Source organism: Phacochoerus africanus, chromosome 15, assembly GCF_016906955.1.
Source record: "Phacochoerus africanus isolate WHEZ1 chromosome 15, ROS_Pafr_v1, whole genome shotgun sequence".
NCBI classification, from domain to species: Eukaryota; Metazoa; Chordata; class Mammalia; order Artiodactyla; family Suidae; genus Phacochoerus; species Phacochoerus africanus.
This window is the reverse complement of record NC_062558.1, coordinates 34,688,494-34,707,251: the sequence shown is the minus strand read 5'-3', so window position 1 is coordinate 34,707,251 and position 18,758 is coordinate 34,688,494. Positions and strand designations below refer to the sequence as shown.

General features: G+C 44.5%; 1 protein-coding gene across 6 annotated transcripts in view; it reads right to left on the bottom strand.

Moving 5' to 3' along the window:
* Positions 1 to 17,410, bottom strand: part of VSIG10 (V-set and immunoglobulin domain containing 10) — a 47,789-nt gene extending 30,379 nt beyond the window's left edge. For 5 of the 6 annotated variants that reach the window (XR_007132376.1, XR_007132377.1, XR_007132379.1 and 2 more), the window contains exons 1-2: positions 16,877 to 17,299; positions 8,608 to 8,889 (exon numbers count right to left, since the gene is read on the bottom strand). Coding sequence is in view for 3 of the 6 variants with exons in the window: in XM_047761935.1 (XP_047617891.1) it covers positions 8,608 to 8,889; positions 16,877 to 17,279 (685 nt within the window). In the remaining 3 variants the exon portion in view is untranslated. The other variant, XM_047761937.1, reaches the window with a different exon arrangement.
* Positions 17,411 to 18,758: the final 1,348 nt, after the last annotated feature.

Sequence of the window (18,758 nt, the reverse complement as noted above, 5' to 3'; positions counted from 1 at the left end):
ATATATAAGGCAACTGCTAACAACTTTAAAAGGAGAAATCGACAATAACACAATCATAGTGGGGGACTTTAATACCCCACTTACAGCAACGGACAGATCAACCAGATAGAAAATCAATAAGGAAACACAGGTCCTGAATGAACCATTAAACCAGATGGACTTAATAGATATTTATAGGACATTTCATCCAAAAGCAATAGAATATGCATTCTTATCAAGTCCACATGGAACATTCTCTAAGATTGATCATATCCTGGGCTACAAATCCAACCTCGATAACGTTAAGAAAATTGAAATCATATCAAGCATCTTTTCTGACCACAATGCTATACGACTGGAAATCAACAAGAAAAAAAACTGCAAAAAACACAAACACGTGGAGACTAAACAACATGCTACTAAACAACCAATGGATCACTGAAGAAATCAAAGAGGAAATTAAAAAATACCTAGCAGCAAATGACAATGAAGATATGACACTCCAAAACCTATGGGATGCAGCAAAAGCCGTCTAAGAGGAAAATTTATAGCAATACAAGCCCACCTCAGGAAACAAGAAAAAGCTCAAATCAACAAGCTAATTTTACATCTAAAGCAGCTCAAGAGAGAACAGACAAGACCTACAGTTAGTAGAAGGAAGGAAATCATAAAGATCAGAGCAGAAATCAATGAAATAGAAACAAGGAAAACCACAGAAAAGATCAATGAAACGAAAAGCTGGTTCTTTGAAAACATCAACAAAATTGATAAACCCCTAGCCAGACTTATCAAGCAAAAAAGAGAGAGGACTCAAATCAATTAAATTAGAAATGAAAAAGGAGAAGTAACAACGGACATCACAGAAATACAAAGGATCATAAGAGACTACTATATGCAACTATGTGCCAATAAAATGGAAAACCTAGAAGAAATGGACAAAATCTTAGAAAGGTACAATCTTCCAAGACTAAACCAAGATGAAATAGAAAAGATGAATGGACCAATCACAAGAACTGAAATTGAAACTGTGATTAAAAAACTTTCAACAAACAAAAGTCCAGGACCAGAGGGCTTCACAGGCGAATTCTATCAAACATTTAGAGAAGAGCTAACACCTCTCCTTCTGAAACTATTTCAAAAAATTGCAGAGGAAGGGATACTCCCAAACTCATACTATGAGGCCACCATCACCCTGATACCAAAACCAGACAAAGATACCACAAAAAAGGAAAACTACAGGCCAATTTCACTGATGAACATCGATGCAAAAATCCTCAGCAAAATAGTAGCAAACCACATCCACAATACATTAAAGGGATTGTACATCATGATCAAGTGGGATTTATCCCAGGGATGCAAGGGTTCTTCTATATCCGCAAATCCATCAGTGTGATACACCACATTAACAAAGTGTAAAAACCTTATGATCCTCTCAATAGACGTGGAAAAAGCCTTTGACAGAATCCAACACCCATTTCTGATAAAAACCCTTCAGAAAGTGGGCATAACGGGAACCTACCTCAACATCATAAAGGCCATACATGACAAACCCACAGCGAACATCATTCTCAATGGTGAAAAGCTGAAAGAATTCCCGCTGAGATCAGGAACAAGACAAGGATGTGCGCTCTCGCCACTACTCTTCAACATAGTTCTGGAAGTCCTAGCCACAGCAATCAGAAAAGTAAAAGAAATAAAAGGAATCCAAATTGGAAAGGAAGAAGTAAAATTATCACTATTTGCAGATGACATGATACTATACCTAGAGAATCCTAAAGACTCTACCAGAAAGCTGTTAGAGCTCATCCACGAATTTGGCAAAGTTGCAGGATACAAAATTAATACACAGAAATTGACGGCATTTCTATACCCTAACAATGAAAGAGCAGAAAAAGAAATTAGAGAAGCAATCCCATTTACTGTTGCATCCAAAAGAATAAAATATCTAGGAGTAAACCTACCTAAAGAGACAAAAGACCTATACTCTGAAAACTATAAGACACTGATGAAAGAAATCAAAGATGACACAAATAGAAAGATATACCATGCTCGTGGATTAGAAGAGTTAATATTATCAAAATGACTATACTACCTAAGTCAATCTACAGATTCAATGCAATCCCTATCAAATGACCAAGGACATTTTTCACAGAACTTGAACAAAATATGTTAAAGTTTGTCTGGAAGCACAAAAGACCCAGAATAGCCAAAGACATCCTGAAAAAGAAAAATGGAACTTGAAGAATCAGGCTCCCAGACTTCAGACTATACTACAAAGCAATAGTCATCAAAACCCTATGGTACTGGCACAAAGACAGAAATAGAGATCAATGGAACAGGATAGAAAGCCCAGAATTAAACCCACACACCTACAGCCAACAGGACAAAGGAGGCAAGAATATACAATGGAGAAAGGACAGCTTGTTCAATAAGTGGTGCTGGAAAACTGGACAGCCACATGGAAAAGAATGAAATTAGAACACTCCCTAACACCATACACAAAAATAAACTCCAAGTGGATTAAAGACCTAGATATAAGACCAGACACTATAAAACTCTTAGAGGAAAACATAGGCCAAACACTCTCTGACATAAACGACAGCAAGATCTTCTCAGATCCACCTCTTAGAGTATTGACAATAAAAACAAAAATAAACGGGACGTAATCAAACTGAAAAGTTTCTGCACAGCAAAGGAAACTCTAAACAACACGAAAAGACAACCCACAGAATGGGAGAAAACCTTTGCAAGTGAATCGACGGACAAGGGATTCATCTCCAAAATTTATAAATACCTTCTGCAGCTCCATAGCAAAAAAACAAACAACCCCATCAAAAAATGGGCAGAAGATCTAAACAGACAGTTCTCCAAAGAAGACATACAGATGGCCGAGAAACACATGAAAAGATGTTCAACATCACTCATTATTAGAGAAATGCAGATCAAAACCACTCTAAGGTGCCACCTTACACCAGCCAGAATGGCCATCATCCAAAAGTCTGCAAACAATAAGTGCTGGAGAGGGTGTGGAGAAAAAGGAACCCTAGTACACTGTTGGTGGGATTGTAAATTGGTGCAACCACTGTGGAAAGCAGTAAGGAGATTCCTCAGAAAACTAAAAATAGAACTACCATTTGATCCAGCAATCCCACTCCTGGGTATCTATCTAGAGAAAACCACAACTCATGAAGACACATGTACTCCAGTGTTCATTGCAGCACTATTCACAATAGCCAAAACATGGAAACAACCTAAATGTCCATCAACAGAGGAGTGGATCCAGAAGATGTGGTACATATACTCAATGGAATATTACGCAGCCATTAAAAAGAACAAAATACCAGCATTTTTAGCAACATGGATGGACCTAGAAACTATCATGCTAAGTGCAGTCGGCCATACAATGAGACACCAACTTCAAATGCTTTCACTGACATGTGGAATCTGAAAAAAGGACAGACTGAACTTCTTTGCAGAACAGATGCTGACTCACAGACATTGAAAAACTTATGGGGGGATGGGGGGATGTGCTTGGGCTGTGGGATGGAAATCCTGTGAAATCAGATTGTTACAATCATTATACAACTACAGATGTGATAAATTCATTTGAGTAATAAAAAAATAAAAAATAAATAAAAAATAAAACACCTCGTCCTCATGGACACTAGTCAGGTTCGTTACTGCTGAGCCTCAGTGGGAACTCCCTCAATTATATCTTAAAGCTGGAAGAAAAAAATTTTTAAATAACAAAATAAAACAAAAAAACCAAAATGACTTACAATAACAGCTTGTCACATTTCAGATTTTTTTACCCTAGCTTCCAAGGCCATGTTAGAATGTTTCCAAACTTTTTTCTTAAGAAACTAAATTATCAACCATGTAAGTTGAAAGACAGGAAAAGCAAGATCTGGGCACACAAAGTCCCTGACCCACAGAAGTCTTGTTCAAAAAGCCCAGATGTACTAATTGATGGGAACTTGAGATGCATTTTTTCCCCACAGGAACCCCATCATCTGCTTAACCCACTAATGGAGGTCACATGGACCAGGTGTACATATATTGTGTGTCAAACCCTATGCAGAAGGCTGTATGGGTTTGTCTCATGAATATGTGCAGGGAATTTGTGCCCCTGAATTCACAGATGATAAAACTAAGATTGAAGCAGTTTCTGTCATGGCTCAATGGAAACAAACCTGACTAGGATCCATGAGGATTTGGGTTCAACCCCTGACCTCATTCAGTGGGTTAAGGATCTGGTGTTGCCATTAGCTGTGGTGTAGGTCATAGATGAGTCTCAGATCTGACGTTGCTGTGGTTTTAGACTAGGCTGGCAGCTGCAGCTCCGATTTGAGCCTGGGAACCTCCATATGCCTGGGGTGCGGCCCTAAAGAAGCAAAAACAAACAAAAAAAACTAAGGTTGGAGGAGTTCCAGTGATTTCCTCAAGGTCACCAAGACAACCCAGCAGGACCTGCATTTGAACCCAGGCAGCCGAGCCTCAGAGTGTGTGCTCTAGTCCACTCAGCAATACCACCATCCTCCTAGTAGTGGGGGGGGGGGGGGGGGGGGGGGGGGGGGTCAGGCCTAATCCATTTTCTGAAATCTCCCACGCAGAAAGGAGGGTGAGTTCCAATCTGAGATGCCAAGGCCTCCCCTTCAGGTCCCTGGCTGAGGAGTAGGAAAGGGCCACTTGGTGCCTGAAAGGGCCTGTTGTTGGCCTAGGGTCTCTCCTGGAATGGGAACATGGTCTGACATTCCAGAGGGCTCTAGTGTATGTGAAACCAGAGGACATCTGTGCTGTGGACTGAAGGTTTGTATCCTGTCCCCGACCCCCAGTCATATGCTGAAGCATATCCCAGAGCGGTGGTATTTGGAGGGAGAGCTTCTGGGAGGGGATTAGGTCAGGAGAGAAGGAGATGAGTGCCCTTATAAGGAGAGACCCCGCAGGCTTGCTTCCTCCTTCTCGGTTCTCCACCAAGGAAAGAAGACACACATCTGCCAACCAGAAAGCAGACCCTCACTAGACACAGGATCTGCTGGCACCTTGATCTTAGAATTCCCGGACTCCAGAACAGCAAGAAAACATTTGCTATTTAAACTACACAGTCTACGCTATTTTATAACCAACTGACTAAGACAGCCTGTGTTCTATTTCCACAAACAAGCCCTAAACCAGTCAGGGACCCCCATGCTTCCAAACGAAGACATTTCCGTAACATAAATCACACCACAATAACTCAGGGAGCCCAAAGCACCATTTGAGTTTAGTGATATTTTTTAAACTGTAAGTTCACTTTCATTGTAAGAAGGCCTTGCATTTATCTCCCTACAAGGCAATGATGAAACTAAGCCATCCTCCAATAAATGTAGCCAATGATTAATAAGTCAGTGTCAGATAAAAATCATAAACTAGAGAGGGGAGTTCCTGCTGTGACACAGTGGGTTAAGGATCCAGCATTTCGGCATCTGTGGCTGGGATTCCATCCCAAGCTCAGGAACTTTCATATGCCGCAGGTGTGGCAATAAACAAACAAACAAACGAACCAGAAAGAGTAATCCTAAGGAAAAAAAAAATCCTAAAGTTGAAATGCCACCTTACTCCTCTGTGGCCAAAAGCAAAGACATTTATTGACAAGACTGACATAAAGAAATTATTAATTACCGTTTGGCAGCTGCAGTGAGGAGGCCTGTCGGCTCTCACCCATGGACTCACAGTGGGAACCAAACTGGGCCAAACTGGATGACATTTTTTGATACACCCACATTCATTCCTGGCCATTCAGCAATTCACCCATTGCATCTCCAGATGCCAAAACACAGTGTTCGCAAATTCCGTAAGGCTTGAGAGTTGGTGGAAACTTCAGAAACCGTCCAAAAATCTGTCTTTGAAGCCTCTCTTTCCTTCATCCTCCACTTCCAATCCACGAGCAAACCTTCTGGTCTACCTCCAGAATATTTTCTGAACCTGTACCTTTTCACCAAGCTCAGTGCTGCCACCCTGACTCTGGCCACCAATATCATGTACATCCAATTGACTTCCTTGATTTTTATTTTACCAGTTTTTCTCTAGACCACACACATCCATTCTCTATGCGTGATTCTTCCCCCCCCCCTTTTTGTTTTCTTTTTTTTGTTTTTTCTTTTTAGGGCCGCACCCATGGCATATAGATGTTCCCAGGCTAGGGGTCTAATTGGAGCTGCAGCTGCTGACCTACACCACAGCCACAGCAACACCAGATCCGAGCCTCATCTGCAGCCTACACCACAGCTCACAGGAACGCCGGATCCTTAACCCATTGAGCAAGGAGAGGGATCAAACCTCCGTCCTCATGGATGGTAGTCAGATTCATTTCTGCTGAGCCACGATGGGAACTTCTTTTTTTAATTAAGGTTGCACCTGTGGCATATGGAGGTTCCCTGGCTAGGGGTGGAATTGGAGCCGTAGCCGCTGGCGTACACCACAGCCACAGCAACGCCAGATCGGAGCCACATCTGCAACCTATGCCACAGATTGCTGGATCCCTAACCCACTGAGCAAGGCCAGGGATCAAACCCGCATCCTCACAGACATTATGTCGTGTTTTTAACTGCTGAGCCACAACAGGAATTCCCGCCATGCGTAATTCAAAGGATACCACACCCCTGCTTGCTCACAGCTCCAGTTCCTCCTGCACCCAGAATAAAACCCCAAATTTTTACCAGGTGTATTACTGTCCTGGGGCTGCCTTAACAAAGTACCTCAAACTAGATGAGTTAAAACGACAGAAATTTTTATTCTACAACTGTTCTGGAGGCCAGCGGTAGGAATCAAGAGGCCAGGAGGGCCATACTTCCTCTGAAGGCTCCAGGAGAGACCCCTTCCCCATCTCTTCCCTGGCTTCTGGTTGTGGCTGTCAGTCTCAGGCATTCCTTTGCTTGCAGCTGCACTACTCCAGTCTTTGCCTCTGTCACTGTATGACGCCCTCCCTGGGTCTCTGTCTATGCATGTCTTTGCCTCTTCTTATACCAGTCACTTTTAATTAGGGCTCACCCTAATGACCTCATCTTAAGTTGATCACATCTGCAAAGACCCTATCTCCAAATAAGGTCACACTGACAGGTACCAGGGGTTGGGATTTCAACGTATCTGTCTGGGGAACATAATTCAACCCCTAACACCAGTCCTGCCAGCCTCACATGGTCTGGCCCCACCTCCCACATCTCACACATCCTGCCCTCTCCCACACCGGGTTCCCACCACACCAGCCTTCTCTTCACCCACTTGTGCACCATGTTCAACTCATCCTGCTCTAGCTCAGTTTCTGCCTGGATCCCTTTCTCTCTCACCTTTGCATAACTGGCTCCTAAGTATTATTTAGCTTCAATGTTACTCTATCCGAAAGCTCCTCTCAGACCCCCCATGTAAAGCATTTCAGAAAATCATGTGACCCCAACTCAATTCTCTGCACAGCACCTGTCACTCTGACACTTCCTGATGCATTTGCTTACCTGCTTACTGTCTCTCTTCCCCCACTGGGATGTCAGCTCCACGCACGTAGGGACTGTCCCTGTCCTGCTTACTCATGGGGCCCAGTACCTAGAATAGTGCCTGGCATCAGGCTCTTAATAAACACATGCTGACTAAAGGAATGAGTAAATTCTTTAATTTACAGGTGAGGAAATCAGGGAGCAGTAAAGTGATCACATGGGCACATCCTGGATATAGAATGTTGATGTCTCTCTAAACCAGTGACCAAAAGACTTTTTCTATAAGGGTCAGAAATTAAATATTTTAGGCTCCACAGGACATGCAATCTGTGTCACAGCCACTCAGCTCTGGTGCTGTAGTACCAAAGGCCATCAGAGATAAAATGCGAATGGATGAGCATGGCCGTATTCAAATAAGACCTTACTTATGGACATTGAAATGCGAATTTCACATAATTTTCACATGCCACAAACATTATTCTTCTTGATTTTTTTCAATCATTAAAAATGTGAAAAAAAAATCATATCATGTAGGCTGAACAAAAATAGGCAACAAGCTAGAAATGGCCCACAGCTATAATTTGCCAACTCTTGCTCTAAATCTATATATCGACAGACAGATGATAGACTGATTTAGGAAAGACAGCAGTAATAGTAGCTTATACCAAGCACTGTACTTAGCATTACGGCATAAGAGCACATACCTGATAAGGTATACAATGCATTGTCCCCAGTTAACAAATAAGGAGAAGTGAAGCTCAGAGATATTAAGCTTTATACTGAAGGTGACCAAGCCTTAGGATTGGAACTCAGCCAGTCGGAATTGATTATGTTATACTCTGATTTTGTTGCATGATAAACTGAGGTTAACAGCAAGGATAATATTAACAAGCTAAAAGTAACAGCCAACTAATATTGCCAGTGGCCACTCTACAGCACTTTATATAGATAAACTGGCATCTATTCCTCACAGCAATTCTTACAAGGCAAGAATCCCTTTCATCCCCATTTTACAGATGACGAATTAACAGGTGTAAGAAGTCACTCAGCCTACAGGCAGCAGAGCCCAGCATGAAATCCAGGCTGCCAACTCCAAAGCTCACCTCAGGTTCAAGGCTCTGAGTGTCATGCCAGCCAGTCCTAGACCCCTCCCACCACTTACTGGCCACCTGCAGCCACACTTGGAACCACCGAGTCTCGTTCAGGACCTCCCAGCAGGTGTAGTTCCCCTCATCCTGCAGGCTCAGTGCCTCAATGTGCAGGGAGCTGGCATTCACCAGCCAGAAGCGTGGCTGGGCTGACGGCAGACTGGAATTGGAGGACACGAGGAAGACAGGCTCCGAGTCATTCCGATACCAGGTCACGAGGCCCCTTGGTCCTGAGATGTTGCCACAGAGCAGCGTGACATTCTCTTGAACTTCTCCGATAACAGCAGCCTCCAGTCCTGTATGAGGAAAAGTCAGACCGTTACTCCCCTTTTTTTAATTTTCTTTTCTTTTTAGCACTGCACCTGTGGCACATGAAGTTTCCCAGGTTAGGGGTTGAATTGGAGCTGTAGTTGCTGGCCTACACCACAGCCACAGCAACACAGGATCTGAGCTGCATCTGCAACCTACACCACAGCTCACAGCAACGCCAGATCCTTAACCCACTGAGCAAGGCCAAGGATCGAACCTGTGTCCTCATGGATGCTAGTCAGATTCGTTAACCGCTAAGCCATGACGGGAACTCCTGTTACTCCCTTTCTTGATCTCTGAACAATCTCCCTTTTTGCACAGCCTCTCTGCACTTAAATTTTTTAAAAAACCAGGCATGTGTTTTTGAGATGCAGTAACATACAAAGCCTCAACCTGACAAGATTATCGGCCAATACCTGACAGTAATGAACTTGTGGTGGATCACAACTGCAAACAGCTCTAATAACCCCCTCCCCCCACTATCCATGCCCATCATGATGTCACTCCACAACACCCTCCCTCTCTGACTCTGGCAGGGCCATGTGACTTGCTCTGGTCAATGGGGGTAAGCAAATGCAGTGCAAACAGAGGCTTACAAAGCACCAGTGTAACTAAGCTTGCTCACGCTCACCTGTCACCACCTGAGGATATGCCTAGATTAGGTGTCAGGAGAAGATGAAAACTACACAGTACAGACTGCAGTAGCCTCAATCCTCCCAGCTGTGGCCATTCTAGATCAGCCTCTGGCCACTCAGCTGATGCCCAGATATGGGAGGGAGTCCAGGCAAGAACAGCAGAGCCAACTGACCCACCACCCCAGGCCCTTGCACAATAAGCACTTATTTCCAATTTTGGATGGTTTCTTTCTTTTTTTTTACTATACTGACTTTTATTTTTTTTTCCATTATAGGTGATTTACAGTATTCTGTCAACTTTCTACTATACAGCATGGCGACCCAGTTACACTTACATGTATACATTCTTTTTTCTCACATTATCATGCTCCATCATAAATGACTAGACATAGTTCCCAGTGCTACACAGCAGGATCTCATTGTGGGATGGTTTTTTATGTACATTATTGTGGCAATAAATAACTGATAAAGAACTCAAATGGTTTTACTTCCCTAGAAATCCAGAAGGGTGGGAGGAAGAGAGTTCTGGCTTTGTTTCCTCTTTCCTGCTACTATCTCTGATCCAATGTAAGACCACTAGGCAGCTCCATGCAAGAACAGGCTCACAGGGTGGACTTTGGTGCATGCTCTATACTAGGCACTGGGGAACCAATGGTGGGAAAAAGAGACAGAGACCTCCAGGATCTCACAGTCTAGTGGAGAAAACAGACAATAAGCTGGCAATAATATGACAGGGGCTCAAGAAGGCGCACCGAAGTCCAGCTGTGATTTTTGACAGGGAAGATCTGATGGTCAGGAAGGAATTAGCCAAGCAGAGGTCAAGCTGGGGTTCCCAGGCAGAAGGAAAAGCCCATATCAGCAGCAGCCTTGTAGAAATGCAGATTATCAGGTCCAACCCAGAACATCTAAATCAGAAACAAGGGGTCAGGTGGGAAATAGCACTCTGATCTTTTTTGTTTGTTTGTTTGTTTCATCCTATGTATTTTTGCACATAGTTCAAACACTTCCATTCCTGATTTTTTTTTTTGTCTTTTTTAGGGCCATAGGTGCAGCATATGGCGGTTCCCAGCCTAGGGATCAAATTGGAGCTGCAGCTGCTGGCCCACGCCAGAGCCACAGCAATGCCAGATCTGAGCCACATCTGCAAACTACACCACAACTCACAGCAATGCTAGATCCTTAACCCACTGAGCTAGGCCAGGGATTGAACCCAAATCCTCACGTATACTAGTCGGGTTTGTAACCTGCTGAGCCATAATGGAAATTCCCCATTCCTGAATTTTTTTAAAAAAATTTTTATGTCTGCACCTGTGACATGTGGAAATTCTTAGGCTAGGGGTCCAATCGGAGCTGCAGCTGTCAGCCTATGCCACAGCCACAGAAGTGCCAGATCTGACCCACATCTGCAACCTACACCACAACTGCAGCAATGCCAGATCCTTAACCCACTGAGTGAGGCCAGGACTCTCTGAACCCACATCCTCATGGATATTACATCAGGCTTGTAACCTGCTGAGCCACAATTGGAACTCTTGGCACTCTGCATCTTAACAAGCCCTCCAGGTGATCCTGGTGCTCACTCAAGACTGACAAATGCTAAGAAAATTTATTTGGCACAAGACTGTCACCAGGTAACAAGAATGCAGCCCATTTTGCTGAGAAGTGTTGTAATTTTCCAGCCTCCTCCACAATCAGCACCCAAATACAAAGAGGCCACAGGCACAGGAATAATGGGCAGGAACTGTTAGGAGTCTTTTACTCATGCTATCACATTCAGTAGATGAAAACAGTGTGGGATTTCCGGTCATGGCTCAGTGGTTAACGAATCCGACTAGGAACCACAAGGCTTCGGGTTTGATCCCTGGCCTTGCTCAGTGGGTTAAGGATCCGGCGTTGCTGTGAGCTGTGGTGTGGGTCACAGACGTGGCTCCAATCCCACGTTGCTGTGGCTCTGGCGTAAGCCGGTGGCTACAGCTCTGATTAGACCCCTAGCCTGGGAACCTCCATATGCTGCGGGTGTGGCCCTAGAAAAGACAATAAATAAATAAATAAAAGCATTTTACTTAAAAAAAAAGAAAAGAAAAGAAAACAGTGTGATGCAAAGAAGCAAAGTTGGCTGGCCCACAGTCCTACAATGAGAAGGTAGTGGTGTGGGACCTGAGTCTAGATTTCTTGCAATCCTCCATTTAATTCTTTCTCCACCACATCAGAAGTATTCAAAGTATATGACTATGCTGTGGTTTTGTGAAAGATCATATTTCATTACAAAATAAACTGCCTTCCACAGTGGTGTTGGGACAATTGGATATTCACATATAAAAGAAGGAATTTGAACCCCTTTATCTCACATCATATATAAAAATTAATGCTCTTTGTTCTCTTGGGGCGCAGTGGGTTAAGCATCTGCAGTTGTCACTGCAGCAGCTCAGTTTGCTGCTGTGGCATGGATTCAGTCTCTGGCCTGGGAACTTCCACATGCTACAGGCAAAGTTAAAAAAAATTAACTCAAAATAGACCATAGACCTGTATGGAAATGAAACTATAAAATGCTTGGGAAAAAAAAAAGAATAAATCTTTGTGACTTTGAGTTAAGCAATATTTTCTTAGATGACACCCAAAGCACAGTGACAAAAGAAAAATAGATCAGTTGGACTTCATTAAAATTTAAACTTTTGTGGAGTTCTCTTGTGGCGCAACAGATTAAGGATACAGTATTTTCACTGCAGCATCTTGGGTTGCTACTGTGGTACCAGTTTGATCCCTGGCTCAGGAACTTCCATATGCCATGGGTATATAAAAAAAAATTAAAATTTTCTGCTGTGAAGGATACCATCAAGAAAGTGAAGAGGAGCTCCCATCATGGCTCAGTGTAAACAAATCTAACTAGCATCCATGAGGACATAGGTTTGATCCATGGCCTCGCTCAGTGGGTTAAGGATCCGGTGTTGCTGTGAGCTATGGTATAGGTTGCAGATGTGGCTCAGGTCTGGCATTGCTGTGGTTGTGGCATCAGCTGGCAGCTGCAGCTCCAATTCAACCCTTAGCCTGGGAACCTCCATATGCCATGGTGTGGCTCTAAAAAGACCAAAACGAAAGAAAGTGAAAAGAGGAGTTCCTGTTGTCGTTCAGAAATAGCAAACCCTACTAGTAGTATCTATGAGGACGCAGGTTCCATCCCTGGCCTCACTTAGTGGGTTGAGGACCCAGCATTGCAGTGATCTGTGGTATAGGTCGAAGGCGTGGCTCAGATCTGGTTTTGCTGTGTTGCCGTGGTTGTGGTGTCGTCCGGCAGCTGCAGCTCCATTTCAACCCCTAGCCTGGGAACTTCCATTTGCCATGGGTGTGGCCCTAAAAAGACAAAAAAAAAAAAAAAAAAAGAAATGAAAGAAAGAACGTGAAAAGTGAAAAGACAACCCACAGGTTGGGAGAAAATATTTGCAAATCACATCTGATAAGGGATTTGTATCCAGAATATATAAAGAACTTTCACAACACAGCAATAAGACAAATAATACAATTTTTAAAAGGGCAAAGGACATTTCTCCAAAAGACAGAAAAAGACCAAGAAGCATATGAAAAGATGCTCATCATTAGTCACTAGGCAAGTGCAAATCAAAGCCACAGTAAGATACCTCACACTTCACCCCACTAGAAAGGCTAAAATCAAAGACAATAACAAGGGTTGGTAAAGATATGGAGAAACTGGAAACTTATACATTGTTGGTAGGATTTTCAAATGGTTGCAGCTACACTGGAAAATAGTTTGGCCTTTCCTCACCAGGTTAAATTTACCATATGACTCAGCAATTCCACTCCTAGGTATAAAGAAAAATGAAACACACATCTGCACAAAAAAATTGTACATGTATGTTCACATGAATCATTCATGACAGCCAAAAGGGGGAAACAGTCCAAATGACCATCAGTTGATGAAAGGATAAATAAAATGTGGTATATCCATACAATGGGAATATTATTTGGCCATAAAAAGTAATGAAGTACATACTATGGCATGGATGAATCTTGAAAACATTATGCTAAGTGAAGGAAGGCAGTCATAAAAGACAATGTATTGTGTGATTCCACTTATATGAAATGTCCAAATAGCCAAATCTATGGAGATAGAAAGTAGATTAGCTGTTGTCTAGGGCTGGGTAAGTGGCTTATCTAGGAATGGGGGCAGGTAGTGGGGAATAATTGTTAATATTTACGTTGAGTGCTTCTGTTTGTAGTGATGAAAATGTTCTGGAATTATTTAGTGGCAATAGTTGCACAATCTTGTGAATATACTAAACACCAGTGAATTGTGCATTTTAAAAGAGTGAATTTTATGGTATGTAAATTATATCTGTAGTAGGTAGTTATGAAAAATTAAAAAAAAATGGCTACCTGCCTCTGGAACTCCTTACTTTTTATAAAAGAAAGTAACAGTTATCTGTATTTGGCCTTTTGTCTGGTTAAAAGGGGTCCCCTCTGAAAGATCAGAAGCCAGCCTGGAGCCACAGAATGTTCTGACTCTCTCCCAATTTTGGCCACATCATTTCCAATAAACCAGAGCAAGGTGAAAAAAAGAGAAAATTTAAACCACTTGCTGCAAGGCAGAGAATGTCACCTAATGCTAGAGGTTCCAAAAGAACAAGAATAATCATGTGAAAAAACAAGTGAGAGTTATTTTTAAACAATTAGGTGTGGGAGCCCAAGTTCTCAGGGGCAATTCCCACTGAGAAGAGAACTAGAGAATTACAGACACAACAATGTGTGCTCACGAGATCTGCAGACTTTCCCCTTCCCAGGCTCCTTGGCAAAGGAATAAAAAAAATAAAAAAAAAAAAACCTTGGACAAGCCCTGGTGAAACACTAGTCTTGGAACTTGAGCTAATATTGTCTTTTCCTCCAAGGAGTAGAATGACATAACTACAAAATCCACCATTTTAAGGCATTTCACTTCTCCTGGCTTTGCTCACTCCATTCTTTTTAACCACTGAAGCTGAAGGTGACCTGAGAGGTCATTCTGTCCTGAGACGTTGGCAGTCCTGAGGGCTGGGTTAAAGATCAGGGTAGGCTGCATCAGGGCTCAGCGGAGAATACATTAGTGATGTCTGACATAGACAGGAATGGGGAGTCCTTCAGGATGCACTAATTCCACACTTGACCATCCTAACCCCCTCATTTTATTTGATTGATTTTTTGGTCATGCTTGAGGCATGTGGAAGTTCCCAGGTCAGGGATGAAATCTGCACCACAGCAGTGACCCAAGCCACAGTACTGACATCACCGCATCCTTAACCCACTGTGCCACAAGGGAACTTCCGTAAACCCTTTCATTGTACAGTTGAGAAAACTGAGGTTCAGTTTGAGTGAACTCAGTTTGAGTGAACTGAGGTTCACTTGAGTGATTTACTTAAGGCCTCACACAAGCCACTGGGAAAGCTGGGACTGCCATTCAGTTCTTCAATGCTCCAGGTCACAGGAATTTACTCTGGTCTCCCAACCAGAAGGGTGAGACAGTAAGACATGGTAACAATTTGTGCTACTAGAAGTCATCCGCAAGTTGTCCAGAGGGTCCTCAAAGGTCTCCCAACCTTAAATTCAGAAATGGACCAAAGGAAGGAGCAATATAAATAACCATTTCCCAATGCTGCCCTCATATTATCATTTACAGAGTTGAGTTTGTACCCAAACATTTTTTCTCCTACACATCCCCCCAAGAATGACCCCAGGTTTACAATCTGAGATGACAGTGGGGGCATGAACACCGACTGGAGTTAAGTGTACAGGAAAAAGACAATTTTTCCTCCCAAGTCAACTGCTGGCTTGAAAAACAAAGAACAAAAATATATCAGGCCAGGGAGGCCCCCCTGGCACTAGACACATAGGTGAACTTGGCCTGGGCATCAAAATAACTGGGCATGGCAATGGAGGAAGCTTCCCTGTGTGGTGAGCTACAGCCAGTTCATTCCAGTATGATGATTTCAACCCAGGCTTCTGATGTCCCCAGGCCCTTGACAGTCACAATGCAGTAAACACTGCAGACAGCTGGGGAGAAGGGAATACACAATCACCTTTAACTTCCAGGGACAGCCAGTTGGAAACTGTGTGTCCACTTCTCCTCCCCCCCTGCATGGTGACCACCAAGTCAAATGCCTGGAGGGGCTAGCAGGTAATGTCCATGTCTGCAGTGGGCCAGGGGTCAGTACTATAGCAGCAAGAGGGAGAATAAATTTGAAGTCACTTGCCCTGGATGAAAACAGGTGACCACTGCTCAGTATCATGTTGGAAAACAGTCCCTGTGCTGCCAGATCTTCAGATTTTTCCAGATAAACTAGAAATCTAACTTATGAGAAACAACTGTTTTTAATAATTGCTAGAAGCAAAACAAAAACTTAGGACAGCTTCACGATTAGGAACTTTTGGCACTTGCCACTAGGAAGCTCAGTGGGGCAATTCCTCTAGGAACCTACAGATCAGCTGGGTGTGCTGTGTGCCAGACTGGGTAACCCTGCAAGTATTCTGGCAAACTAACATCTCCTTTCCCTCCACTCCATTCCTCTCACTGCATGTCACACCACCCTGCACACAAAAGACATGCATTGGCTGGTGAACTAAATACAAAAATTTTTTTTTCATTCTTTTTAAAATTCTTTATGTTTTTGTAAGCAACCTTCTATTCTTTATTGTTACAAGACAGAGAGCATAGATGAAGCATTTAAGACCTTTTGCCAATCATGTCAAGTTTAAGAGATGATGTCAAGTGCAGGGGAGGTTTTCTTTAAGTCTGAAATTATTTCAAAATAAAAGTTTTGTTTTGCTTTTCAAGTGAGGGAGAAAAGCCCAACTTTGCGCTAGTCCACACAGGTCGGCTAGCAGTGGTGTGTGTAGGGAAATCCACAGGTTACAGGTGCAAGGCGAGTTCAACCTTGTGTAGAGTAAGGAGAGAAAATAAAGGAACCTCGGGTTTGAGAACCAGCTCAGCACGTAAAACCAGAACTCGAACTTACATCTGACGCTTAAAAAAATAAAAATAAACACCTCCCTCTTCAATTTTCCCATCTTCAAGTGCCATGGTTTTCCCATCACCTCTCTGCAGGCCCTTTGCAGCCTCGCCCGCTGCCCACTCCAAGAGGGTGAGGATGTCCTCCCCTCCATCAAGCGTCCGGGAAAATTCCTCCCTGCAAAAAACCGAGCTGCGAGTAGGAAACTCAAGACCCTACCGGGGCGACTCCCGGGCCGACGCCAAAACCGGATCCGGCAGAGTAGGAGGGAATTCGGTCCCTGGCTCTAGGCCCCCCACCGCTGCCTGGCAAAGCTCAACTTTTCCCTCCAGATCGCGGTCCCTTACCTGCAGCGACCCAGCGGGTGAGGAGCGCCCAGAGGCAGACGAGGACCTGAGGTTCCGGCACCCGGACGCCTGCGGCCATCTCGCCCCAGTTGTGGGCAGGGGCCCCTCGGGAAACGCAGGCTCCGGCTAGGCTGGGTGTGCGCCCCTCAGGGCCCAGCCCCTGGGGTACTGAGTGCTCCTCCCAGGTCCTCGGAACGACTGAGTAGCTCCACTTTACGCAGCCCCTACGAAGGATGCTTGGGGTGAACTCGATGTGTGAGGCTAGCAGCTGCGCTGGGTTCCGAGCGCGACTCTCTCTCGGGAGCGCCCGGCCAGGGTGGGAGGGTGCACCCCGCCCCCTGCGCCCGCCACCCACTCCGGCTCGCGGAAAACAACAGGAGTCGGGCTCCCTCCCGCCTCCCATCCAGGCGGGAGTTCAACTTCCCCTACCTCGCCCGGAGAGGAGGGCTTTCTGCAGAGGGCGCGCCGAGTCGGGTCCGGACCGGCGGGGGAGGAGCGCTGAGGCTGGTCCCTCCCAGAGCCCACTCCGCCCGGGACGGCGGCCGAGAGTCGCGCGGCCAGCTGGGCCGGGTAGATCCCTGCAGCTGCCGCAGGAGGACACCCCCGCCCCGGCCCGTTGGCTGCTGCCTCCCTGGCGCTCTAGCTGCTGCACCCGGAGGGGCGTCGCGAAGGGGCCGGCTGCCAAGCTGCAGAATTCAGGGTTCTTTCGGCTGAGCTGCTCTAGAGATTTTCATTTGTTTCCCTGTGCTCCGGGCGGGCGCCGGGGCCGCCATCGCTGCCCTTCTCAACCCTTTGCAGAAGGAAGCAAGTCTAGATCAGAAGAAAGATGATCCCTTAGACCTTCCAGCCAAGAGCAGCCACGAGACTCAGGTCCTCCGGTTAACTGGATGAGACCTCACAGTAAGAGTGAGGGCCCAGGTTCAGCGGAACTGGGTTCTCGAGAGCTTTTTTGTTTTTCCCTTTTAATTACCCCGCCCCCATCCAGTCTGGTTCCCAGAGAGCTACATTCCCGGGCTAAAATACCCCTCTTCCCACCATACCCCTATCCCATTCTTCTGTCCTGGGGAAAACAGGGTTACAATCTCTTTAGGAAGAGGTGCTCCCTGAAACAGCTGTACCAGAAACTTCGTCTTAAAAAAAAAAAAGCCAAAAAACAAAAAACTGCAACTAATACAGTGACATATTAATTGTAGACTGCAGGAAGTCTAGGAATGTTCCCATTCTTTGGACTTTTCTGTGTTTGAAAATTTTCTCGTCACCTCATCATAAAATGTTGGGGGGGGGGGACAAAATGCTATAAGAAAATCATTCACTCTGTTGCCCAAAGGTGCCTTACTGAAATACTTCTCCCATGAGGAAATACTCTTAAAACCAGTGAAGAAGCATTTTTCGCCCATGAACTGAGCCATAAAGTTCCTTTTTTTCCCACTTTTGCTCAGTGATTTTACCTCTTCAGCCAGCTCCTGACAGTTTTCCTTTCCTCTCCCCCTTTTGCTTTTGTTTTTCATCTTTTTACTTTGTGATGGAAAGTCAAGCCTCTCCATGACTCACCTCACCATCCTTTATTCCCAGAGCCTGGCAGCTTGGTTACCACCCAATATATGTTAAATAAGCCAATGAAATTTCCTTGCAGCTCCTCAAGCTTTTCTGATGAACACCTCACATCCTCACCTGAAGTTAACAAGATATAAATAAAATCAGTAAGTGGTGAGTGTTCTGTTGAGGGTCTGGAATTTTCTGTGACCCTTGACAGTACCTCAAGGGGAACTTGCTCAGAGTAGGCCCTCCTGGTATATTTGCTGAATCAAATGCTCAGTGCTTAGGCCCAGCTCTCCACTGTCAGAAGGAAGGATCAACCTCCTACACAGTGTTTTACAGCAGT